Below are 26,114 nucleotides of genomic sequence, written 5' to 3' on the forward strand. Positions count from 1 at the left end.
CAGCTAGTGAGCTGTGTGTGTGTGGTGGTTGCAGCTAGTGAGCTGTGTGTGTGTGGTGGTTGCAGCTAGTGAGCTGTGTGTGTGTGGTGGTTGCAGCTAGTGTCTCTTTTGCCTCCTTGACTCCTTTTTTTCCTGACCTGGACACTTTTTGTTACTTCCCCCTCACTGCCTAGACCCCTCAGGGGAGCGTAACAGGCCCAGGCTACTGAAGGCTTCCCATCAGCTTGTTTCTTCTTCACTCACCTTTTTCCATTAACTGTGTGTTTATACACCACTCTACATTTAATTGATTTTTTTTAATTTGATTTTATTGATTAGCATTCAAATATCTCAGTGAAGACAGAACAAAGATCTACCACAAAGCAAGAAAGCATGAGACAAGGCTAATCAAAAGGTATTGGCTGAAGCACTTGCTTATTACGCCAACCCTTTTAACAAAAGATCTTTTTGCATGCAGCTCCTGTACACAGGGCTCAAAGCAAATAATAAAACAAAGCAAAAACAAACAAGAAGAAAAACTTTCCACCTTAGATAAGATGTGTTTTCCTCTAACAGAAACACATCTCTGCTTTATATTTGTCCTTATCTTGTTTTGTTTTTTGTTTTTTTTTAAGAAATCTTTTCCCCTTAAGTCATATTGACTCTGACTTTGAACAGCTTCTGAGTACTGGGGCAAAGCAAGTTATTTTGTGCTTTATACATTATCTGTGCCATTTCATATTCAACTAAATCATAAAATTTCAGGGTATTCAGATTAATAAACAAAATGTTAGTTTGTTCTATATAGTTTGATTGGTTTATAATTCTTATAGCTCTTTTTTTGTAACTTGAAAATAGGAAGTGTGTTCGTTTTATATGCATTACCCCATATCTCCAGACAGTAAGTCATATGTGGAAGCAACAGAGTACAATAAAGTGTATAATGATTTTTTTTTTTTTTTTTTGTTCAGGACATGCTTTGTTTTATAGAGAATAGCAATGGTTTTTGACATTTTTGTTTTCACATGGTTTATATGATACTTCCAACTCAGCTTATCATCAATTATCACTCCAAGAAATTTATTTTCGTACACTCTTTCAATTTCAATTCCATTAACCCTGATTTTAGTAATCGCTGGTAATCATTGCTTCCACAGCGTGCCTTTTGCTCTGTCTTCCTTCCCTCATTCCAACTGGTTGTGGCAGATTGCTGTTCCACCATGAGCCTGTTTCTGCTGGAGGTTTCTTCCTGTTAAAAGGGAGTTTTTCTTTCCCGATGTAGCAGAGTGCTTGCTCAAAGGGTTGTTGGGGTTTTCTCTCTGTTATTGTAGGGTCTTTACAATATTAAAGCACACTGAATTGACTGTTGTTGTGATTTGTGATCAAATAAAATCTAACTTAAAATTTTACGGGTAGATTGCATCGAATCAATCATAATTACTAAATACTAATCTCAACTAGTAAAATATAAATTTTTTTTTTTAAATCTTAGAAATGAGACAACAGGTGACTTCTTCATAGGGCAAGATATAAGCCCAGATTGCTGTGTTTAATTTTAGATTTGTTTCACGTTTTATCATTATATTTGAAAAATAACTAGGCTAAGTCTTATGTAATTATTCTTCAACTTTCTTTATACTCTTTATACAAGAGTATATTTCTGCGACTCAAATGTTTAGTCCCGCATTTTTAACAAGCCTTACAAATGCACTTAGATCCTAGATCCCGTCTTTCTCGGCTTCCCTCTTTCCTCCCTGTGACTGTCTGCTCTTACTACTCAAAGCATCGCCCCGGGACGTGAAAAACTCAGTAAACGTGCAAGGTGGCCCGGGGTGGAGTCAGCACTCAGCAGCTTCAGCCTTACTGACTGCGTGAGCTCAGCGTTTTGATTCCCTGCCCTCTAGCTTCACTTCCATCTGAAAAACGTCTTTATCCTTGGAAAAGGCGTCCTTTAGGAATACCCACACATTTGTTTCGTCGATAGCAGCTAGAAGAACGGCAGGTAAGTAGAAACAGGAAGTAGTCTGCGTACAAAGGTTAGCGTATGCTGCGGTGCCGCAGTGGCCCGTTGAGGTGGTATTGGAATATTTTGTGAACTAAGCGAAAGGTTTAATTGCTTCTGATGGAAGCTTGGCTTACATGCACTCTTTTATTAAGATGATATAGCGTAAAAAAGTAGGTCGTTTTGAGGGGAAAACATGGCTGTGTAAAACCCCAAAGTTGATTCTGTTCATCTGGACGTAGCGTCAGTGGGAGAATGGCTGTTTTAACATTTACAGCCGTAAAGGACAGTTTTATAAGTGTAGCGTTAGCTTACACTACAGCAGCAAAAGAGATGTGTAACGTAAGTTAAAAACCACAGAAAAAAACATACAATATTGCTTTTATTTCATTTGTTTTATTTAATAGATATGGTTAGCTAGGGGGACTTTTCCTTGTGGTCAATGCTACCTAACGTGGCTAATATGCTTTAATGGGCTAATCTTGGTATTATCGCGAAGCTTTAGGTTTTCTGTTTGAAGCTGCGCCGATCTCAACGCAACATGACACTATCGCACAGCTATAACAGCTCATTAATGAAGGATTTATGCTTATCGATCCCAGTTTGCACACATGTATTGTTAAACTACTGTGGTAAGCCGAACGTACAGTGCTGTGTATGTGAATGTCATCCAAAACGGAGCAGGGTTCCCCTTAAAAAGAGTAAAAAGTAAATTTTGAAACATGTTTAGCTTCCCAAAAACAGTGGGCCTCTGTTTTCATCAGTCACAAGTAGGTTGCACGTAGGTCTTAAAATGTCCACAAACAGGTTGCTGTGTACATTATATGCTTTTATGGAAATGCTGGATGAGGCTGTAGCATTTTGGATGGAAATTTCTAAAATGTAGTTTTTGCATGTAAAGATAAATTAGAAGTAGCAACATTTTATAGGTATGACACTAGAAAGTGACACTAGAGTGGTTTACAGCAACAAAAGCAAATGAAGGTTACATATGGGAGATCTTAGAGGGACAGGCCTCACAAATCTTACGGTTTCCTTTCTCAGAACATTTCTCATCATATGTAAAGCTGTCAAATACAGTGATCAAATGTATGTTTAAAACTGGTGGTTGGTGCTTTAAATCAAGTACAAACAAAATGCTTGATCAACCTTCACTAACCTGCAACATATGTAGCACTTTAAAAAAATCTGTACACTTATGTGGATGATAAAAAATCCTTTCTGCACCCGTTCCAAGTGATTCACCACTGTAATCTCACACAGCAGACAAGACTGCTGTTAGCTCATGGACATGAGTGTGTCAGACAGGTGGTGCATGTTGGCTTTATTTACCAAGAGGTAGTCTTGTTTAATTTCCTGATGAGTAAAGACACCTCATCCTGAAACAAACCAAAGATGGCATGACACATAGCTGTGGAATTGTGCCCTTTGAAAGTAAACCCACTTAACAGAAGTGCTGTTTCTCCTGTAGTGCTTTTTTCCCCATTCTAAAAAGAAAGCTTTGAGACACTTAAACAGATGACTGCTCCTCTTGGCTCAGCAGACTAATATCCAACCCCGAAAAGCAAAAGGAGGAGTTGTCAGTTATGTCTTGTTTAAATTTAATTAACAGGAGCACACCAAGAGAGAGACCACCATAACAGATGGCCAACCAACAGAGACCAGACATACTCACTCATTCATGCACAGCCCATGTCTAAATTGACGGTAGTCTGCAGTATGTGGGGGTGGGAAAGCAGATGGGAAAGAAGAGGAGTGCAAGCCTGGGCCTGACTTGCAAGTTTGTAGCGTGAAAAAAAAGTGGATGGGAGATGTGGGAAACAAAGATTTACAGGGAAGCAGTATGTTGTTTTAGACAATGGGATATATAAAACTTAACTTCAAACTTTGTGAAGTGGAGTTGTAATGAGACTGCTCTCAGATTTTAATACAGTGCCTGTGTTTAAATATAGATGGGATCAAATATAAAGAAAAAATGTAGCCATTAAGCACTAATGCAGGTTGATTTTCATTTGTAGTATTAGTAATAAGATTTATGAAATCCACTCTGTTTAAAACATTCATATAATATTAAACAAGTGTTGGATCCTGGTATCAGGCACTAAAGAACTAAGAAGCGGGTGGTTATAATTTGCAGCCGTTGGCTACTGCTCAACTCCTACTCACTGCTTAGTCATGGATCTCTCTGCATATACATGTAATAACTCAGCTTGCTGATTCTGCCTACACTGCTGATCTGGTGCTCACTCCCCCACATACTACATTAGCTTTGTAACAACTCATTTGTTAAAAGCCTGTTAAAATATTTCACTCCTTTTCTGTTTTATTTATATTGCACCAAATGACAACATAAGTCATTTCAGGGCACTTAAGATAGTAAGGTCAAGACCCTGCTTCACTTTTTAAGCAATCAACACTTTTGGCTATCAGGAGATTTCCTCTCATTCTACTTTTGGAATGTCTAGGTCCCAAAAGTAAGCCGGCACTCAGAGAGCAAAGTGCTCTGTTGGGATACGAGGTCTTTAAGACATGCCGAAGCTTGATCATTAAGAAAGAGAAAATAAAATTTGGAGAAATCTGATCTCACTGGCTACTTCCCATCAGTACAGCAGCATTTTGGTTACACTGGAGGCATTTCAGAGTGCTGGAAGGCAACCTTGAGAATCTGAAATGTATCAGCCCTAGCACAAAACCCTGTGAAACCATATGATTAACTTTGGTATGTTTGTGTTTTGTTACTTTAACAGAAGAAATCTGGTAAAGTGTCTAACCATCAAGCCAAAGAGTGTGTTCCAGTCCCAGCACAGTTTAAAATGTAATCAGTGATGGGAAGTTCCTCTGGTCTTAGCTTCTCAGATTTTGATTGTCATACATGACGACACAGTGAGTCAGAATATCAATTTATATGGCAGCCAGAGTTTAAATTGATATTCTGACTTTAATCAAAGTAGTAACTTTGTGTTTTCAGTGTGTGAAGGGTTCACATAATGTCTCAAACCTGTGACCCTTTTGCCCATTTTCAGTGGCTTCCTGTGGTTCTGGTAAAAACTATATTAATATAACTTTAGAAATGAACATGAATGTTAACATTTTTATGTCTCTATACTTTCTTTAGCAATTCTTTACATTCTGCAGTTGTAAAACTGTGTGACTTATAATCAAATTAAAAAGAGGTTTTAATATTTTGTTAACTACAATGCTTGTCATAGCTATAGTCTATCACCTGGCACTTTATCTGCTTACTTTTGGATTCCAAAAACAAAAAATTGAAAGGTTGCCATGGAAAACAACAGTAAGCACATTCATTTGTTCACCACCCGAGCTGTTAGCTTACTGGTATGCTTCATCTCTCGTTGGTCTTTAACTTTTTTTTCTTTTCATTGTTCTTCCCTTTTTTTGAGCAGTGACTGCAGAGTAGTCACATGTTAAAAGATTTATTGTTAGGCTCAAATATGTTTTGTGACTCCACATTGATTTCTTTTGATTAAAAATTACACAAAAATGTCTTTTGATTGTAAAGGTTACCAACCGGTGGCTTAGACAATAAATTTGCTCTGTTTTTTTTAAAGGTGTAAGATAACGGCTTTGTTTAATGGTAGTAAAATACGTTTTTATTTGTACTATAATCACATTTATAGTTATTAGTTGTATGTGTGAAAGCTGGAGATTGTAGTGAGTGCTTGTGTACTGACTGTATAAACAGAACTGAAAATGCTGTTCCGTTATGAAATCATTATAACTGACTGAAAATCTGCTGTCTCTTGTAGCATGGGGGTCTTAGAGGAGAAAAAGGAAACATGTGGGACCATCTGCCTGAAATACCTGCTGTTTGCTTTCAACTTTCTCTTTTGGGTAAGTTTTCATTTAAGCGACCTCGAGCCTGTGCCGAGGAATTAACTGTTGAAATGTTTGCATTGAGCACAGATGCACAAATGCTTTGGACAGATTTTTTTTGTTATATCTGATATCACTGTGGTGGTGTTGTTCCTGCATCATTATAATAATGTTGGTCCAGGATCAATATTGCAACTGACCAGTCACGTTATCGTGAAATACTTACTTCTTTTGGTAAGTATTTCAAGTGTTTTCTTTATTAATTTATGCAATATAAAAATATATTATCAAGTCAGTTTTGCTGTTAGCCAAATTTAGGTTATTAATGTTAGTTTGCTAGTGATAGTTCGTTAATAGCATTAGCTAACTTCTTGCTAATGCTAACTGAATGCTTAGGCAGTGTCATTGGTCAGTTGCAGTGCTGACATCATTACGATGCAACGCAATGTCACAGCAAAGCGTGTAATAGATGCTGTGTGGATGTCACGCTTTGCCTCTCGTAAGCGTGAAATGGACAGGATGTTCAAGTTGCAGTAAGCTGCAGTACCAGCAGAGGGCGATATTTTGTTTTAAGCAACCACAAATACAGTCACAGGGAACCATTTAAAGAGACATTACTAACACATTTGCGTGTAAATAGATATCAGGCACCTAGCTTAATAATTTCTGGCATACAAGGGGCCTAGAATGTACTTTATACCATCGTTGGTCACGACCATCTTCTTTGCTTTAAATATATTATCTCCCACTGCTGGTACTGCCTCTTAAGCATGTGTGACTTCTACACCCTTCTGGTGGATTCTGGCTGGTGAGATGATGTAAGAACAACACCAATACAGGGGTATTTTTTTCTTTTTCTTTTTTTTAAAGAAATCCAATGGAATTGTATATGTTTTACCTGTTGGCTTAGCTGCTAATTTTATTAATTATAACAACATTCCCCCACAAATCAGGTGAGGGGAAAATAATTGAAAGCCACAAGTTTTCACACAAGCTTTAACAAACTAAAGGTGTAAGAGTCTCTCTCCTTTCACACTAATATGCATACACACAGTATACCTTCATATTAACCAGCTCTTTTTGGTAATATGATATAAATAGGAGAAATTGGCTCGAAAACCCTCTCTGAGGACATTAACAAAGCCTTCTTTATTCGGGCAGTAGATAAATGCCTGCTGCTATTCCAGTTCATGTAGTCAAAGGCAAGCTGCATATTTTTACAGAGGACAAAGGCGATGCGTTCAAAGCCTTATTTCCCTCAGACTTTCCAATGTCAAGAATGTGTTGTTCTGAACTCATCATCTGAATGCGTGTGTAAAATAAGAGTCAAACATCAGTGTGGCACCCTTACTGTCTGAACCCCACTCATTCTTGGTGTGAAGTCACACTTGCAGCTCTGCCCATATGTGATAATCATCTGTCTGCCAAAGAATCAGATCTTTCTCAAATTGGCAGACAAATAGAGCATCTTCAGTGCCAGAGTTACAGCCGTGTGAATATTTCACACTAAACCAAATCGTTTGAAATTTGCCTTGCAGTTATTTACATGGTCTCTGGTGGTTATTAAATCAGTTTGGAAAAAGGTATATAGCAACAGTCATTGCAGCCAGAAATATCTTGACTGAAGTTCAGACACCAAAATGAACACTTTGCCACACTATAAAGCATTTCGCTAAATGGCAGCCGTCCATTTACCCCAGGAGTAACATATGGTCACAGTGTCTGGGTTTTTATTGAAGTGCGTGGTTTGATCAAATTTGAAGAGAACTGAACACGCAGATTGAACTCAAATTGAGTGAAGAACAAAATAGGTAAATATTTTTAAATAAGATTAAGATTTACTCAGACATTGCAGGTTTTTCATAAAGTAAAAACACTGCAAGATCAGTTTGGGTTCTTTTGGACCATTACATCTTTGGGGTTTTAGTTTTTACAGTTGTGACATTGATACAGTATTTTCAGGACACTCCCTGATTAAAAATGAGCAAAAATTTTACATTTCATGCATAAAAGGATTTGCTATTTGTATCATTTTGTGTTGTATATGACCTTTTAAATATCATCAAACATCTGCTTCATATCTACAATATTTTAAATACAAACAAACAGACACTACATTACAGTGCAGTACGTTGCCCTTTAAACAAACTACTCCTTGGAGGAAATATTAAAAAGAAATGTAACATTTGGGGATCAGTGATAACTTAAACTTTGTTAAAGATAGACAGAGGAAGCTTCCTATTCAGACCTTCTCGACTGTCAGATTCTTCCCCTATTACCGCTTGCTGCCACTGGGGGTCACTAAAGCTTGCATGTCTTTTATACAGCTTTTGAATACAGAGAGGTAATAAACTAAAGAAAAACCTGAACCCTAAAGCAAAGGGGTCCAGTGGACTTGATGTGCTGTGCGGGGAATTTTGATGGCATGGTTTAGGCCAAACTGCCCAACCCTAAAAACGATGGTTCACTCTGAATCAATATAATCTACTGGTTGATTGCCACTAAAAGTAAACAGTATAAATAGATTACGAGTGAAGAGTGAAGGCTGTTGTGCTACACCTTTGTTTGGTGTTTTACTGCCACTGTTTCTGGGTGTGGTTCTGTCTGAGTCAGTGTCTAGTTTCTGTGGCCATCATCCTCTCTTTTAAATTAAATCTAAATTAGGCAGGCAGTTAGATTGACTGCTTTGGCATGAAGACAGATTTCTGTTGCACTGCTGCACCATCTGCTGACTCGTCTTGCTAATATTGTATTGATTTAATTCTCCTCATATTCTCTTTAACTGTTAGCTCGGGTAATGCCGAAGATGTGAGACAATGGCGGTAGTTTCGTGCTGGGTTTAATGACTAATTCTCTTTAATTAATCAGGCAGTAAACCATATGGTTGCTTTAAAAATGTTTGAAATTGAAAATTGTTAAAGAAGTGCCACAGCTAATGATAGTTTTATTTGAATAAATTAGGCAATTATTTTTGACATTTAATGCGTAAAATGTTAATAACAGCAAACAAATGTCATTCACAATTCTTCGAGCCTGAGCCTAGCCAAGAACTTCATTACTTTGCTTGTTTGGTCACCGTCCAAAAAGAACTATAAATAACAAAGAAGCAGCGGTTCCTTAAATGAAAATCATTAAACAGTTAAAGTGCGTGATTTAGTTTCAAATTCTTTCTGTCGAGAAACGATTGATCTGTCGCTGGGGCTGAGTTTGTATTCTCTTTAAACATGTCACCACAGCACCACAACCCCAACCTTCAGTTATCTCGCAACAGAAACTGATTCAGGTCTGGATCCTGTGTGGCAGCGGTGGGTCGTATTTTTGACAGATATTAATTTTAGGCTCCTACTTTGTCACTCTGAAGCCGACTTGGGAGATTAATAATTGAAACCTTTTTATCACTCTCAGCTTCAGTGTTGTTCAGTGTTCTGCACCACAGTCGTGGTTCTCGTTTCCCAGGCTGGCCGCTGGCAGAAACTGAACTCATCATGTGCTCTTCTCCCAGTTGGCAGGGGGCGTTGTAATGGCGGTGGGTGTTTGGACCTTGGTCCTGAAGAGCGACTACATCAGCCTTCTCTCCTCCAAGACCTACGCTGCCTCCGCCTACATATTGGTCCTGGCTGGAGTCATCGTCATGGTAACAGGCGTGCTGGGCTGCTGTGCCACCTTCAAGGAGCAGAAAAGGCTACTGAGAGCGGTAAGAGATCACGTCAAGGTAGAGAGACAAAACATACGAGTGTGAAAATATCACAGAGTAGAACAGTAACAGCTAAACTGTGCCGCTTAAACAAAAACTGAGAGGATGACAGAGGCTGTAAGTCATTTTGTATATTCCTCCTACTACCATCTGTAATTAGAGAGTTAAACTTTCTTAGCCAACTGCACTTTACAGTATTAGCTCATAAACAATAAAAAAATAACATCATAAACAGTAACTTGTTGTTCTGTTGCTTAATGACTGGTCAGTTTATTACATTACAGCAAATATTGTTCTAAAACTGCCTTGGTGTACAGAACAGGAAGGACATTCAGTTAACTAAGAACAAAAGGCATTTCGAAGCATAGATATCAGTTCAAGAACCAGACTGTGTAAATATGTATGCATGTACTATGACTTAGTATGTACAGTATGTGCTACAATGTAACCACCTCCATTTGGAAAGCCACCATCAATACTAAGCAGGAGTAAAGAATTTCCATTCATACAGATTAGTTGCATGCTGTGGTGCAAATGTTTTCTGCGTGTTTGTTGAGGTATTTCCCCTCTTTGTTGTGATTAGGAGTCATGAGTCAAAAAAGTCATTATTACACATATTACACTGGACACTTTTCTTAAAAGTAATGCAGTAATGTTCCTTAATTACTCCCAGGAAAAAGTCATTTGTTATACTAGTCGTTACTTTACTTTCATGTTACTAAATCCTTAATGAGGACACACATCTCTAAGATCTTTCTCTTAGTAGAAACAAGGTACATGAACAGGTAGAAAGTGAGGCTGCAGCCTGATGGGCAGTGTTGGTCAAGTTATTTAAAAAAAGTAATCAGTAACTAATTACTGATTACTTCCCCAAAAAAGTAATCCTGTTACTTTACTGATTACTTATTTTCAAAAGTAATTAATTACTTAGTTACTTAGTTACTTAGTTACTTTTTAAAAACACGATTTACAACCTGAAGAGGTGATAAAGCGATAGATCTTTCAGCCCAATTCTACTTTTTCTACATAATCCATCATACAAAATGTAATCAAATGGAAAAGTCCCTTTTTAAAACTTGTTTTTTTAGTTTTAATCTTTTAACTTTATGCATCAAGCAAAAATTTAATTATATGCAACATTCTCTGACTGGAAGAAATTTGTTTAATATTTAAACCTATTTTCTGCACATTCCAGCACATAAAATAAAATATGTTTTGTGTTTACACTCACTCTTTCAAATAGATGCAAGTAAAACACAGCAGAAAATAAATAACATCAAAGACTAGCGGTCCTTTTGCTCTATTTTCACCTGTAAAGCAGGAGTAGCGTAGGCGGAGGCTTGCCCTGGTGCAGGTGTGCAGCAGTGGTCAGTGGAAGAATCCGCGAGTTTCTCTGTGAGTTTCCCATTACGTCGTAGCGCACTCGGTGCTTGCTCGGAAGTTTAGGGGTTTTTCTTCGGTGTAAAAAGAAGTTTTCTTCCCACGCACGATGGACACTAATGTTTTTGTCACTTTTTATGGAATCAAACTCAAAGTAAGGTCAGTACTTCCACGCTTTAAACGCCGCACGCTCATACTCTCTCCCGCACTCGATATATTATCCATTGTTGATCTGCACACAGCTGTTGTCATCAACGTCGCACTTGCTTACGTCACTGTCATGAGACGTTCTCGCAAAAAAATCACGGTTTTAGTAACGCAGCGTTCCTACGGGAAAGTAACGGTAATCTAATTACCGATTTTGCAATAGTAATCCCTTACTTTACTCGTTACTTGAAAAAAGTAATCTGATTACAGTAACGCGTTACCTCTGCTGATGGGTCATCAGTTTGTTACCTGTTGGAGTTAAGGGTCTGACTGCTGGGCTCGGCATTCACTCAGCTTTCATTTTGGGTTCTTGGCTAGCTTAGCGTTAGCATTTTGTCCTGGTAAATGCTTGTAAAGAAACGAGGTTGTGTTAGTAGCATAATGTGGCTGTTTCTGTCCTGGATGCAGTTTTCCACTTTACTATTTATCTCATTCATTTGTGCAATAAAAGTAAATGGCCATATTCATGCTCTAGACTGTGTTGGTGTTTTCCTCCTCTGACATGCAAACTGAAATCAACAGATTGTAGTGGAAGTGCAAGAACCGATAACTGGTATCAATAAGCAGACAGTCTAACAATTCCCAGGAATCGGTGTTTCTAAAAAAATGTGGCCATAAGACATGTCTGTTTGCCTTATTCCATGTATATTTGCGCAATGCGACAATACAATGTAAAGGGGTAGTTCAAGACTTGTACACAGTACTATGCAGACAGACATACACACAGACATGATGAGAGCAGTCGAGGTTGAGGTGTCAGCCTCAGTTGCATTCACTTCAGACCAAACAAACACTTGATGGGAGCGTGTGCCCATATTTGATTTGGCACACGTCGTACACAGACTCAGCACAGGGTTCTGCCAATAGAGACACCTGCATGGCACTAAAACCAGCTCAAAATAGAAACGCATAGAAACCCACTCTTGCACAAACGCTCACTGTGCTCATCCAAACATTTCCACATGGTAAACTTATGCAAGCGCACCACTGTGGGCAGAGCTTAAATGTTTGTGTTACAAGCTTTGCCAGAACAGCTTTGCTTCATTGGCATAAGTCCACTTACTGTAAGTATTTTCTGTAGTACAAGAATAGCATTTCAAACAAAGTTATGTGTTATTGATGACATTGATTCTTCCCTCACAGGAAGCAGGAAAGGTATTGTTGTCTGCATAGCCTCATATGCCAGTAGGGTGCTCATACATTATCTTATTCTTGCATTTTATTAGTGTGCTAGTGATGAGCAGCACTGTTTGTAATGGCTAAAGTTACTGAAAAAGACTCCCTTTAATTTCCTATCTGGAAACAGCCAACTGAAAAATATTCAGTCACATGCAAGTGGAATTACGATCTAGTTAAATGGAAAAACAAGATTAGTTACCTCATCAAGATTGGTATCTTGATGATTAGGAAAGTTTTTTGTTGAGTATAATTGATTTGGAGCTGTCTGTTGCTTTTGTCCTTATTGAATTTTGAAGAACAATACACTCAAATGTGGGTGTTGGCTGTAGTTCTCAGAGCAACGAGTGATGGGAATCTGGGCTTTCGATGTTTCAAAATGTAATTAAATAGCCTAATAGATTTGTGTAAAATACATGAAGAAGTACCCACTTTCTCCATTTTATTTGATTCATAACGAGATGCGTGCACCACCTCTTATCGTTTTTCTGTGTGTGGGAGGGGGGGTTGAAATGCTTGGTGCAACTCGAAGAGTTGAGATTAGGGCGATGAATCACGGTGAAAGAATGAACTTGTCGACAAGGAGAGATGCTATCGAGATTGTTAAAGAGGGTGAGCATAAGGGCGGGGGGTGGGGGTGGGGGGGGGGGTGGAGGCGGATTAATTGTTGTTGTTATATTTTGTGTGCGGTGAGTGCCTGGTACCTGCTGAGAGTACACAAGAGCGGCGGTGATTGGCAGCACAGTCCTGTACCGTAAAGGTCACAAGTTCTAACAGCAGAAAAAGCTGATCCAGCCTTGGCGTCATCAGGACATTCTGCAGCTGTATGACTTAAACAAAGTCACTGCAGTTGCCTTTTAATTAAAGCGAAGGTCCTGTCAGACAGTAAGTAAAGATGTTTGCGATGTATGCTCTGTGCAAAGTATGAGAAGTCAGAAGGACAAAGGAGAACAACTGTCCCGTGGGAAGAGTCGGTTGGGATCTGTCTGCAAACACACAACTTCATTGTGTTGTTGGAGAAAAGCAAAAGAACAAAGGAATGACTCGGGGAAAGCAGAGAGAAACTTTTGCTTTCCAAATGACAGAGCCAAATGGAAAGCAGTCCAAACAGAGGCCGGATCCACCTGTGGAGAAACTGACTTCATGCAGTTTGACTGCACATGTTACAAGCTCGAGTGTTCCTTGGTCTCTGCCCTGCTCTCCCTTTTCTGTGTTTGCCTTGACTTCTTAATGCATTTACAATATAGGGCATTAGTGTATCAACTGAAAGACCACAAAAACTGCTTACAATTTGTTATTAATAATCAAGGTATTGATGTGTTTGATATGAAAGATACCAGCACAAATGAAAAACTGGAGCAGTCATTCCACTTTGAGTCGCACCGTCTCTCATCATCGGTTTTACTTCAAATCATTTTTTTCTTATCTGCCTATATTTGGTTTTTTTTTCTTTCTTTCATTTGAATTATATTTATCTCAGTCAACAGGCAGACAGTTTTGCATGCAGAAGCAGAGGTTAATGATGGCTACTTTATAGTTCAATTAAACTTGCAGCCTGCCTGTTCTGTTAACTGGTGGGTTTTTGCAACCTGGTTAAAGATCACTGTCAACATTTGACAAGCCACACAGCTGATTCTGAGATCTCTCATAGGTTTCAAGAAACTAGAAGAAAAATTTGGTGTTAGTGTTAAAGCCATTCCTACTCCTGTAAATACATCTAAATGTGGCAGAAATAATGACATACATAATTCTTTGTGTAAAGCTTGGTCTCGGTTTGTGGTCTAAATCGTAGAGTTGGTGCTTAGTTTGACATCTTTGAATAGCCTCTCTGTTTGTGTTTGTGTGCTTGTTTTTTGATGCATGGTGCATTTTGAAGAGTTAGGATTACGGCCATGAATCACAGCGAAGGAATGAACTTGGCAAGAGAGAGCAAACATGGAGAACATAATGGGAGTTTTGTGTGTGTGTGTTTGTGTGTGTGTGTGTACACCATCCTGACTTTATGTTGCACATCAAAAGAAGCAAATTCATGGCATCTTGTCGCTACATCTTGGAGGCATTTGCATTTTTAACTCATTAGGACATCTTCATCCAGAATCTTTTATTTATGAATTTCAAATCGTCCATAAAAGTGCAGCTGACGTCTCCCTCTTCTATAATAAATTTGACTGATCATCTTATTTATTTATATATTTTTAATATCATTCAGCTACATTTGCTGGCGATATTGCCTGCATGCATTTTTTCCAACTTACCTTTTATGAGCTGGACAGGTAAGATACTTTTTCAGTCCACATGGAAAAAACAAGAGCCTAAAATATCATGTCATCACTACCTAATAACCAATATGTGTTTCATATTGTACCAAGTCTTTTAAAAACAAAGTGCATAAAGATAGAATTTCAAAATCGCTCTTTGCTAAATTATTCTTATATTTATTGAGTGTAGGCACAACAGTGGTTCATCTTTTGACTTGGGTGCCTTTTTATACTTGATTGAATCATAGGTCAGTGTTAAGTGGCTTGACAAACAACATGTGCAAAGGTTTTTGAAAGACCTTTAGAAAGCCTGAAGAGCTATTGCTCAAGATTACTTTAAAGACTTTTGAAAAAGTGGCTCAAGAGGGCTGCTTCAAGACTTTTGCACATTACCTGTTGAGAGAATTCAATAAAAAAACTTAAACTACAGGTAATGGGTAAATAGATAAACAAAAAACTAAATAACTAATAACCACTATCAGAAAGTTGTGGACTTCTGATTCAAGTTTCTCCAGTTTGAGGATTTTATATTTTTTAAATAATCAACATTTTTAAGAAATGCAGCTGAACCTTTGCATTCACCAGCAAGCACAGTGCATTTAATGAGTAAGGCGATTACACGCCCCGCTAGCAACTAAATTACAAAAGGTGGCTGGTTCAGTACCTTGAAAGGCCAACACTCATCCAACTGTGATCGGTACGATTAAAAGTCACCTTCAGCATGACTTTGTTGCTCCAGGCTTAGTAATTGTAAAGGCAGCACTACGCTTCCAATAAAACCTGAAATGGAGACACAGTTAAACATTGATGTGCATGCAAATATGGGTTTCTTCTTTGCAGCACTATATTGTTCACTGTGGCGGAGGTACATTCAGATGAAGGAGAGAAAATGTTACATACACTCTGGAGTAAAACACATGCTGTCAAAGTAGGACACTAAAAGCCAAAGAAATCTGTTCAAATATTTTCTAATAACCACAGCAATGTGCGAGTGATTTGACTCTGATATGTTAGCTGTGTGAGAGAAAAAATGGTAAATGGTAAATGGCCTGTATTTATATAGCGCTTTACTAGTCCCTAAGGACCCCAAAGCACTTTACATATCCAGTCATCCACCCATTCACACACACATTCACACACTGGTGATGGCAAGCTACAGTGTAGCCACAGCCACCCTGGGGCGCACTGACAGAGGCGAGGCTGCCGGACACTGGCGCCACCGGGCCCTCTGACCACCACCAGTAGGCAACGGGTGAAGTGTCTTGCCCAAGGACACAACGACCAAGACTGTCCAAGCCGGGGCTCGAACCGGCAACCTTCCGATTACAAGGCGAACTCCCAACTCTTGAGCTACGATCGCCCCAAAAAGAAAACTGTAGTTCAGTCAGAAAGCCTACATGGAAAGGATGCAGTGGAGTCTGAGGCCAACACAGTGCTTTAGAAAGCATTTTATTCATATGAACCTGCTGAGAGTCATTTTGGCAGTAATTACCCTGTACCCTTAAGTCACCCGGGAGAAGACTGGAAGCGCAGACGTAAAATGAGAGAGACTGTGCCTGAGATCTCGAGGAGGCCCGCAAAGTCGATGCAGTCAGTAATTTGTCTCTATAGCCAACAACAAGTTCTCTGTCACGCCCTGTGTACGTCACTGTCCGTGTGGGATCAGTCTGGAAAAGCTGTGCGTGCGATTGTGTGCAAAGGAGTGAGAACAGGCAGAGCCACACGACACAGTTATGTCACAGTATCAGGGAAGTGGCCTTAATTCTATGTATGTTCAACTGCAACTGTATATACTGTAGGCTGCAGGTGATGTTGTGATTGATGTTTAAAATATATACATATATAAAATATTAAAATATTTACATATATAATCATAAATTGGAGGAAGGTGTTTTTTTCTATGGAATGTTATTACTAAAACCACAGATTTATATTTGGGGTATAATATAAGTGAGAAAAATCTAATAATCCTGTTGCCTAATAAGAGTTTCAGATGACATCAGAGACATTTTAAGCAAGTTTTCATCATTGTTTTGACTTTTTTTTTTCCTTTTTGCAGCAGAACATTTTACACCTAAAATATATTATCTAACTCAATAGTCTCCGGAAATTAAAGAAGGAGAAATTAGATGTGAAATATCATTGAAAATGCGATAAAAGCGTATCTAATCCTGCAGTGTCTCCTTTATAAGTCATCCCACAGATGTCCTCATACACGCGTATGAGATCACTTTACACGTGGTAAGTATCAAATCCAGATTAATCCAATCATGGGAGGAAAATGATGTAAAAACAACATCATGCCAGGTGTGCATGGATTAAAAAAAACGAAACTATATCTGTATTTTCATGTGTTGTCTTTCTCTTCAAACCCTCAACACTGCATCAAATGCATCTTGAAGTCTGCTCAGCATTCAGGCTCAGAGCTGCTCGGAGATCTAATCAGCAGCAGCTATCAAATCAAAGGCCCAAGTCCTTTTTACCGGGCTGATTTTCTCCCCTGTGGAAGCAGCAGTCCAGAGGAATTTAGGCCAAGGTTTGGGTCAGATAATAATCTCTTCTTGTCTTTAATTCTGAAGAGGAGAAGTTCAACTTTTCACTTGGCTTGAAAGGCAGACGCTCCCCCTAATTTTCCAATGGGCTTGGTCACGAATCAGATGCAAATGATAAACTCTGTGACATGTGCCACTCTGCAGTGACTCAAAAGTTTTGCAGTTTCATCCTGGAATCTTACTCAGAGCAAAAGAGCAGAACAAGAGTAGATGATTAAGCAGAGAACGGTATTATTGTAATTTTGTCATCTGTTTTATGTTCTGGCAGAGTCATTTATCTACTTTACACTGTTACAAGGCTCTTAAGTCCACCTGTATGATATAATACCGTCCTTGGATTGGGTTATATCTACATGCATGAATGCCATAAACACTCAGTCTTGTGAATTTCCCGAATGTGTGAAATTTTTGTCTGTGTAAAGCTCTGCCATTTACTACCCTTAGAGTTCTAGAGTTCTACTTACAATATTTATATCAGCTGTACATTACTACATTAGACATTCTTGTTTTGACAGACAGCATCATAACAGTTTTGAAATAATGTCATTTAAATGTGTAACTTTTTTTAAAATGACAATTTAATGCTGCGTAATGATGCGTGAGCGTAATCAAATACTCTAAGGGAGGTTGTTGCATAGAATTCTTTCTTTGGTCATTATAGATAGACAGACAGCTTTTGCTTCACTGAAACAATTACCCACATCATTCCACCACTTTTATACTCGCAGGAACATTTCTCCTCCAAAGGTGTGTGACTGTGCAACTTTCTGCATTGTCTAGTTTTTGTATTTCTGATAGACAGCTTAATATAAGTTAGCCAACCCTTTGCCATTGCATTGTTTCTGTTTGGTTCTACCTCTCTAACAGTGCTGTGTGGATGACTTTGCTGCATGAGTGGGTTTGATTACATTATTCTTGCTCAAGGAAGGATGACACAAGGCCTTGGAAAGGAAACATAGTTCAAGCTGGCTTAAGAGAATCATGTTTCAAGTGGTGTCAAAGGCAGCCCCGCAAGCTGCCACATCACATTTGTAACCAACTGGTCGTGTCGCTTTATCACCATCCACTAACTGTAATTCCTTCTTCTCTGTGTTTCCAGTACTTCATTCTGCTGCTGTGTATCTTCCTGTTGGAGATCCTGGCCGGTGTCCTTGCTTATATCTACTATCAGCAGGTAATTCCCATTGTATCATTAAAAAAAACACCTTTCTTGTAATGTATGTATGTGTGAAATTGAAGGAGGAGCAGGTGGCAGATATTGCAAGAGTGGATATTTATTTTAGATGACAAAAAATGTAATTTCAACTCAGGTTAGCATTTTGTAACTTATTATAGCATCTTTAGTAAATCTGTGTTACCATCTCGCGTCGACTCCAGTCTGCTGTATTACAGTAAATCATCATCTGATATTAAAAAATGATGTTAAGGTGTGTAGCATATATTGCATTGTGCAAAAATTCAATAGAGCATGCTTGACAAATGTGTTGTGTCTCCTAATCCAAGCACGTAGTCAAAAGCATTGTAATAATACACAGACAACTGTTTCATTTCCCACATGGCATGTGCTCTGCTGTAATTTTAACCACGACAAAAACCAGCGTGAGAAACGAGATTCCAGAAAGGCCGTATAAGACGGCCCATTAAAAATACAAATATCTGACTGCCCATATTACTTGTGGTACATTGAGTCCAAATGGAATGAAAAATGCCTGCAGCAGGACACATAATAAGCCTGAATGCACTGTGTCAGAATCATTTCAAAGCATTTGCTTTGATTTTGAACTCAAATACACAGAATTTTCAAACTTATTTCATTTCACTCCACTAAAGAATGAAGAACCTTACTGGCAGGTTAATGACTGAAAAAAGTAGAAACACCACAGACTGTGTTCTAAATGCACACGGTTTGGTTTTCAAGTGATTATTTTCTCGTGTGTAGTTAATGTATAAGCTAAACTAAAACTGACAGCCTCCCTCGGCACATTTCTGCTGTACCACTGTAGAGTTATACTGACTGCACTGCAAACAAGAGCAAATGACAAGCATTTTTCCTTTAGGAATATTAACATGACATTGCTCTCTACCAACATCGCTCCCACCCCGCTTAGTCTTATAAGTGGCTTGTAGCTCAGGAACAGGACTTTTCTCAGTCTAGAGGTACACTGTTTTCACTTTAACTGCCTCTTTCATTAATGCACAGTTCATGAGCAGCCGCTGAGGTCCATGGCTGTGTGCCGCTTCCTAAAGCTCTGTCTACTTTACTTGCCTCAAAATATTCTCACAAGCATTAAGTTGTGTTAAAGTCTCTAAAGCCTCTTCCCCTGTTATTAATCTTTTCACTCTCTCTGCTAATAAGTTGTGAGAACGATACCAAGATGAACAACTCATGTAACATGCTTGTAATTCACAAACGCACCCATTTTTAGCTACAGATTCTGCACAAGGGATTTGCTCAGACTTTATTTTGTTTTTGTAATCAGACATGATCATAAACCTCTTTGTGATTGCTTTGTTTGCGAGCTGCTTCCGTAGGTTGCTCATAGTTTGCATGAATTACTTGTCTGCAAACCTTCACCATTTAACTTTCACTATTATTACAAAAATAATTCTCATTTTTCAGGAGCCATTTGAAATTTCTCTCTGTCCCCAAATGGCTGAGATTTAGTGAACATGGTCAAACCTATGCAGAGGTGGTTATTCTGTCTGTGTTCAGACAGAAGTACCATGACACAACATGATATCCCTGTAAAGCTCGTTTTGTGTTCTTTCCAAAATCATTTTATATTTTGTCTCTAGCAAATATCTAGTAAATTGTAAAATGAGCTCACTGCTGGTCTGATCTTAAAGAAAAAAGGGTTAATAGACTTCAAACAGATGCCATGTATTAAAATACACACCTTATTCATAGACTGTTTTTAACAGGTTGTATTCATGCTGGTTTCTGATCTAAAGTTGTGCTTTGTAATATAAGAGTGACAGGGTTGGGCACTAGCAAAGTACTGAGCTTGCCCATAGTTTGATGAATGAAGCTGACTTGTCTACAAACACTCACCATTTTACTCTCTAAACCAGCGGTCCCCAACCCCTGGGCCTCGGACCGGTACCGGTCCGAGAGTTGTTTGGTATCGGGCCGCGACAGTTGAGGCTCAGGTGTGAAATGTATGGTTTTCAGGGTTTTTATCAGTTTTCAGCGTTATTTTGTTATCCTTTTTATCGTTAACTCTGTTTTCCTGGGTCTTTTCACGTGTGTTATGAATAAATCTTATTTTTTTCGGTACCGGTACTAGTTTTATTTTGTTGTATTTATCCGCAACACCTTAAAGGCCGGTCCGTGAAAATATTGTCGGGCAAAAAAGGTTGGGGACCGCTGCTCTAAACTGTAGTAAAACTTGAAAAAGTGCAATGCAAAACAGAAAACGTTGTGCCTCACCACAAGACGCAACTTTTATGTTGAAGGTAAACAGTCTTTGTTTACAGTGTGCGTCACACTTTTCAGAGTTTCTCTACGACTTGGCGAATAGTTTGCTACTGTTTGCAGACAAGTCTGTATGTGTCATACAAATGATTCGCAACCACAGCGACCTACTAGCAACACATGTAGGTTTATACAGTGCAGCACCGTATACTTACTAGTGACAGCTAGCAACCTCCCGGAACAGCTTATAGCCAGAAATACATTTTTTCCTAGCAAGCAGTGGTTGTCAGGGGGTCACTGACGCTGACAGTTTCCCAGGGATTGCCAGCAACCTTCAGCAGCAAATTGCAACTGGTGGTCCAGCCTTGTATGGCCTATTATTATCATTAACAGAAAACAAGCTAACAAAAGAAAAAGCATAATTCAAGTATATCAAAGACCCATGATGCTGTTCTTGCTTTTAAATGAATATGTATTCAATAAAACAGCAGTACTAAACTGCTCCTGTGTAAAGATGGGAAGCACTGAGATGCAGGTAATGGCTGTGGTTCATCCCAGTGTCATAGTCATGCGACCATCCATTGTGCCTGGAATTCATGTTTGCTCATACTCGTATGTGGTTAATGCAATGTCATGGTGTAGTTCACTCCCATACTGGCTCTCTCATACTTACGGAGTCCCTTTAAAATGTGAATGACTGTTTTCATTCACCGCTGCAGTGTTTCTGAAACTGTCAACAGGTAAAATGAAAACCTGAACACCTCCTTCTTTCCTCTTCTTTGTTTTCACCTCGCGTCTCTCATCTTTCTCTGCCCTCCCTTCCTCTCTTCATCATTCATTCCCTTGATATCTCCTTCATGCTTTGATTTACAGTGGTTTCCCAGCTGGCTTGTTGCCATAGAAACTGAGCCCCCCAGACCTTCCACTCCTGCGTTTTCTGCCACTGGTCTAGAGAACAAAAAAATAAATAAAATAAAACCCAAAAAACAGACTTCCTCTGCTTTTACACTAGCTTCGTCTTCATATGCCTCTCTGTTGTTAGAAGTACTTCCGTGATGTGTATTTTAAATCCCGTGTGCTATGATGTGCTGGAGAATCAGTAGTCGAAGCGACAAATTCATCACTTTAGGTCATGCTCTGTCGTGCTGCCTTCCCATTTTTGTTGGCTGATACTACATGTACACCTGTGTGCGTGTTTCTGAACAGTTGAATGATGAGCTGAAGCAGAACCTAAAGAAGACCATGACTGACGAGTATAATCAAACAAACTCCGAGCACATCACCAAGGCTGTAGACAAGCTGCAGCAGGAGGTAAGTGTCTGCAATGGATGAAGGAGTCCAGACACAAATGTTGTGCAGCTTTGTGAGATTTCTTTGCACATTTGGATTTCTACATTGGCCAGCGTGGATGGAATTTAGGTTGTTGCGTGCATCCACTTTTTCATATTGCAAATGAACCTGGACTTCCAAGCCAAAGTCACATGGACTCACATGTGGTTTGTTGATTGGACAGCCCTCATGCTACCCTATCATCTCATCAGATTAGAGATTTTGGAGATGGGAGCGAGTCAAAGTAAATCCAATTCAGTCCACGACTTCATCTAAGCATGATGGACTGGTCTGCACTCTCTGCTGTAATTTACCTTCTCTTCTAGCCAAACGAGCTGACAGTGCGTTAAGGAATGTGTAAATCTGAGGTGCTGTTAAGACTTCTGTTAGTTTTTATACTCATTGCTTAGTTTTTTGAGTATAAAATCTTGTCTTTCACACATCAACATGTAGTCATTCTTCTAAACTTCATTTTGCATAATTTCCAAAAAAACATGAATTTGCACTATTAAAGGAATTTGTAAATGTTCTTTTAATGGAGTCATTTTTATCATATATTCAAATAGCATCAGTATGAGAACAGAACTACAGTATACATGCATACATACATTTCCCTCAAAGTAAATATGAGGAAAATGTGAATCTTAAAGTTTACTTTAAAAATAAAACAATTGGCTCAAACTGAGTTGTAAATCTTGAGCAGGAGCTGCACCTCCGTTGAATATGGAAACAACATTTGGATTTGCAAAACAATTCACATTTCAATCACAACTGTATTTTACTTTACAGCGGGCCTTTTTGAGTGCAGCTTTTCAAGTTTTGCCATCAGATTTGATTGTGAATTCGATTTTGATATCAAAACTATTTGATCTTCATGTGAAAAAGAACGTTTTCACAACTAAGTACATCCCACGACTCGGTAGCTTGGAGAACCACCTTTAGCAACAATAACGTAAAGTAACCATTTGCTGCGTGACCTTGTCAGTCTCTCACATCGTTGTAGAAGAATTCTGGTCCGCTCTTCTTTACAGTGTTGCTTCACGTCATTGAGGTTTGTGGGTGTTCGTTCATGCACAGTTTGATACCTTGCTCAGTCAGTTGTAGATTTGCTGCTACTGATTGATCTGCTGCTTGACCCAGTTTGGCCAATTAGCAATTATACATATTTGACTCTAGAATATTTGGTGTACAGAGAGAGGAATTCATGATTGATTTGATTACTGCAAGGTATCATCAGCCTATTTAGGCCAGCTTAAGTTTACTTTAAAGACAGGAATGTGGGAAATGGTTATTCTGACTCTATCGAAAGTCAACAAAATCCACTTACTGACTTGCAGTATAAAAAACCCCTTTGTTTAAACGCTAAAAAAAATAAAAATAAAAATGGCACATTAAGGTTTTACATAAATGTAATTTCCAGTTTTAACGTGAAGCCAAGCAAACTGCCTGCTGATGCCTAATGTTTGCCTTACTGTGGGAATCAATCATCTTATAATGCTCGTAATAATGCTTTGAACCAAGAGAACACGTATGCAGAGTTTTGCTCAAGTGAAGTGCAACACTTAATTATTTGTTATCAGTGTAAACCAGTTCTTTCATGGATGTTTGTCTGAGTCTTTTATACTTTCCTGCTGTCAGTGAAGTGTTTTTCCTCCATCTCCTCCATCAGTTCAAGTGCTGTGGGAGCAACAGTTCAGCTGACTGGGCTGAGAGCGTCTATATTCGCTCTGGTGCAAAAGGCAGGAAGGTGCCTGACAGCTGCTGTAAGACCATCACCAACATGTGCGGTATAAGAGACCACCCATCCAACATCTACAAGGTGGAGGTGAGTGCGTGAACGGTGTCGGGGGGTGGGGGTGGGGAGGGCTTCATCTGTATTTCTCTCATGTCTCGAGATGTCAGCATAGAGGCGGTGTGGCGTGAGCGTAGCAGAAAAAAGAACAGCCATCACATCCAAACTGTATACATAACATTGTTTGCAGTGAGACTCCAGCAACACTCCCACATCAACTGATGCAACATGAAGACAATCTTTGTTTTTCATTTAGGGTGGTTGCATCACTAAACTGGAGAATTTCATCTTGGACCACCTGAAGATCATTGGAGCCGTCGGTGTTGGGATCGCTTGTGTACAGGTGAGCAAAAAAAATAAAGAAAATGCCTTTAGCATTGTGCTTACACACAGAGACTCAATAAATGTATGTACACCTATGGAGAATACAGCTTTTCTAAATTACGTTTTTATTTTCATCTGTTTTAATCCCCAGATCATCGGGATGGTGTTTACATGCTGCCTATATCGAAATCTAAAGGCAGAGCCGTACTAAGAGAAGCAAAAGAAGAAAAATGTGTGAGTGAAGGAGGTAACTTCATCACCGCATGCCATACTCAAATAGCCCATAGGTTCTTTTCTTTGTCCTCTGCATAGGGGAGGATTTGTTTGGCAAGGGATCAAATTGCACATCTGAGCATCTCATTTTGGTAAACAAAGGGTAGAAAAAAAACCCACTACAAGGTTTCTTGAAGTAATTAGGCTCTCAAATTGCACTCTCAGCTCCATCTTCAAGATCACAGCACTGTGAGAAAAAGCCTCAGAGAGAAACTGATGAGAATTTTAACTGATTGTGTAAATTAGTGTGAGACAGCCTCCCTGGGACTCAAACATTGTAGTTTTCTTCCACTCGGATTCCCTCAATGTACTTTTATATGTGTAGACCAGGTGCTACACCCGAGAGTGGAGTAAAGATCAGTGGAGTAAAACTGGCACTTTGCAGGAAAATGTTAATCCTGGTCACAGCAGCTTCTTTTCTCCATCAGCATAGCTTAACAAGCTCACCTCTGGGGCCCTCTTCAACTGCAGTAGTGTTTAGTTTCCACATTAACAAGACAGTCCTGTGTTTTAGATCTTCTTCTGTAATGACCTTTAAACATGGGAACAAATATATATATCATCTATTTTCTTTTACATATGTACTTTCTTATGAGCTGTTAATACTTTTGCCTTTATTACCTAATCTGTCTCCTTACTGAGACGTGTCTGATCATGTTTTAAGTCTCCTAAGAACACATTTTCTGCCAGAATGAAGGTGAACAGGTTAGTGCCTTGCTCAGCACCATAACTGTGCCATTTGATGTCCTAACACCAGCCTTTAAACACGGTTTGACTAGTTTAGGTGTAAACACTGATCTCATTGAAGGGAGTTTGTGATTATGAGCAGTCCCACTGATATTGTTCAAACGAAAGTGCGTCTTGTTTTTGATTTTATTGCCTTTTGTTTTTATACACTGATGCCAAAGCCATCAACTGTAACACTGGACCTACTCTGTCGCCTCCAGCCTTATTCCTATACATACTGATGTCTCTGTTTTTGTAAATGAAGATTTTTTTTTTTACTCTGCTATAAACTGCGACTATATTATTGTATTTAATACACACTGTAGAAAATGATATTCTCTCACTGTTAGTAATGATCTTTCCTTTGTGCCTCAAAGCTAAAACCAGGCTAATCTGCTGTATTTCTGTCCTCCTGGTAATCCAGGATGTATTTTAGTTTAAATAAACATTGATTAAAAATGTGCTTTGCTTCTGCTGTGTTTGCTCTCATAGGAGAACATTAGCATTGTTAATGGTGTATTTTAAACAGCAGTATTGCACAAATACTGAGTGATGCCCTTCACAATAAAGGTTCACTCAAGTCATGTCATCACAGAAACTGCCAAAAAAAGGCCCTCACATTATTGTATAAAGACAAACCATGTGCCTGTGACCAGTGGCCCTTACCAAATTGGCACCAGCTTACAGGTGCATTAGTGTATTAACCAGAAGTCAATTGTCTGTACTGTAGTACTGTGATGATGAAGATTTGGGATGTGAGCCATATTCCAGACAGCTGCTTTTACAATGTATTACCTATACCATGATGACAGTTAGATGGCCTTGTAATGAGAGCCATCGTGCTGTTGGGCACGAGGCAGGGTAGTTTAAACCCTAGTAATGTTAAGATTAACAGCGGGACATTTGTCATTTGGGTGAGTGGCAGCAGTTAGTGCATGCAAACACAGGGAGGCAGCACTCACCTGGCTTTCAGCACCACAACATCACACTGATGAAAACAGCTGGTGTGTGAGTGTGTCTGTGTGTAAAACACCTAGAGGCTATTGAGGATCACCCCCCCCACACACACACACGCACACACACATACACACATCCCACACCCACCCACCGACACTACAACCACCCGAACTTTCCCAGTCATTCCTATTACAGAATGACATTATAAGCTTTATT

General features: G+C 39.0%; 2 protein-coding genes across 2 annotated transcripts in view; one reads left to right on the forward strand and one right to left on the reverse strand.

Annotated features, from left to right (window-relative positions):
• The window catches only part of kcna4 (potassium voltage-gated channel, shaker-related subfamily, member 4), a 144,477-nt gene that overhangs the window by 4,307 nt on the left and 114,056 nt on the right, over positions 1–26,114 (reverse strand). The gene's annotated exons all lie outside the window — the stretch shown is intronic.
• LOC101486339 (CD151 antigen) lies at positions 1,775–25,404 on the forward strand. Its single transcript, XM_004558039.4, has 8 exons — positions 1,775–1,981; positions 5,749–5,833; positions 9,318–9,509; positions 18,182–18,256; positions 21,704–21,808; positions 23,496–23,651; positions 23,875–23,961; positions 24,094–25,404. Exons 2-8 carry the CDS (start codon positions 5,750–5,752, stop codon positions 24,151–24,153), a joined length of 759 nt encoding a protein of 252 aa, XP_004558096.1. The 5' UTR covers positions 1,775–1,981; position 5,749; the 3' UTR covers positions 24,154–25,404.

The sequence above is a fragment of the Maylandia zebra genome, linkage group LG1 (assembly GCF_041146795.1).
Source record: "Maylandia zebra isolate NMK-2024a linkage group LG1, Mzebra_GT3a, whole genome shotgun sequence".
Classification (NCBI taxonomy): domain Eukaryota; kingdom Metazoa; phylum Chordata; class Actinopteri; order Cichliformes; family Cichlidae; genus Maylandia; species Maylandia zebra.

Coding starts and splice junctions, on each gene's coding strand:
- LOC101486339 (XM_004558039.4), top strand. CDS start 5,750: ATGGGGGTCTTAGAGGAGAAAAAGGAAACATGTGGGACCATCTGCCTG. Junction 9,510..18,181: donor AGAAAAGGCTACTGAGAGCG/GTAAGAGATCAC, acceptor CTGTGTTTCCAG/TACTTCATTCTGCTGCTGTG. Junction 18,257..21,703: donor CTTATATCTACTATCAGCAG/GTAATTCCCATT, acceptor GTTTCTGAACAG/TTGAATGATGAGCTGAAGCA.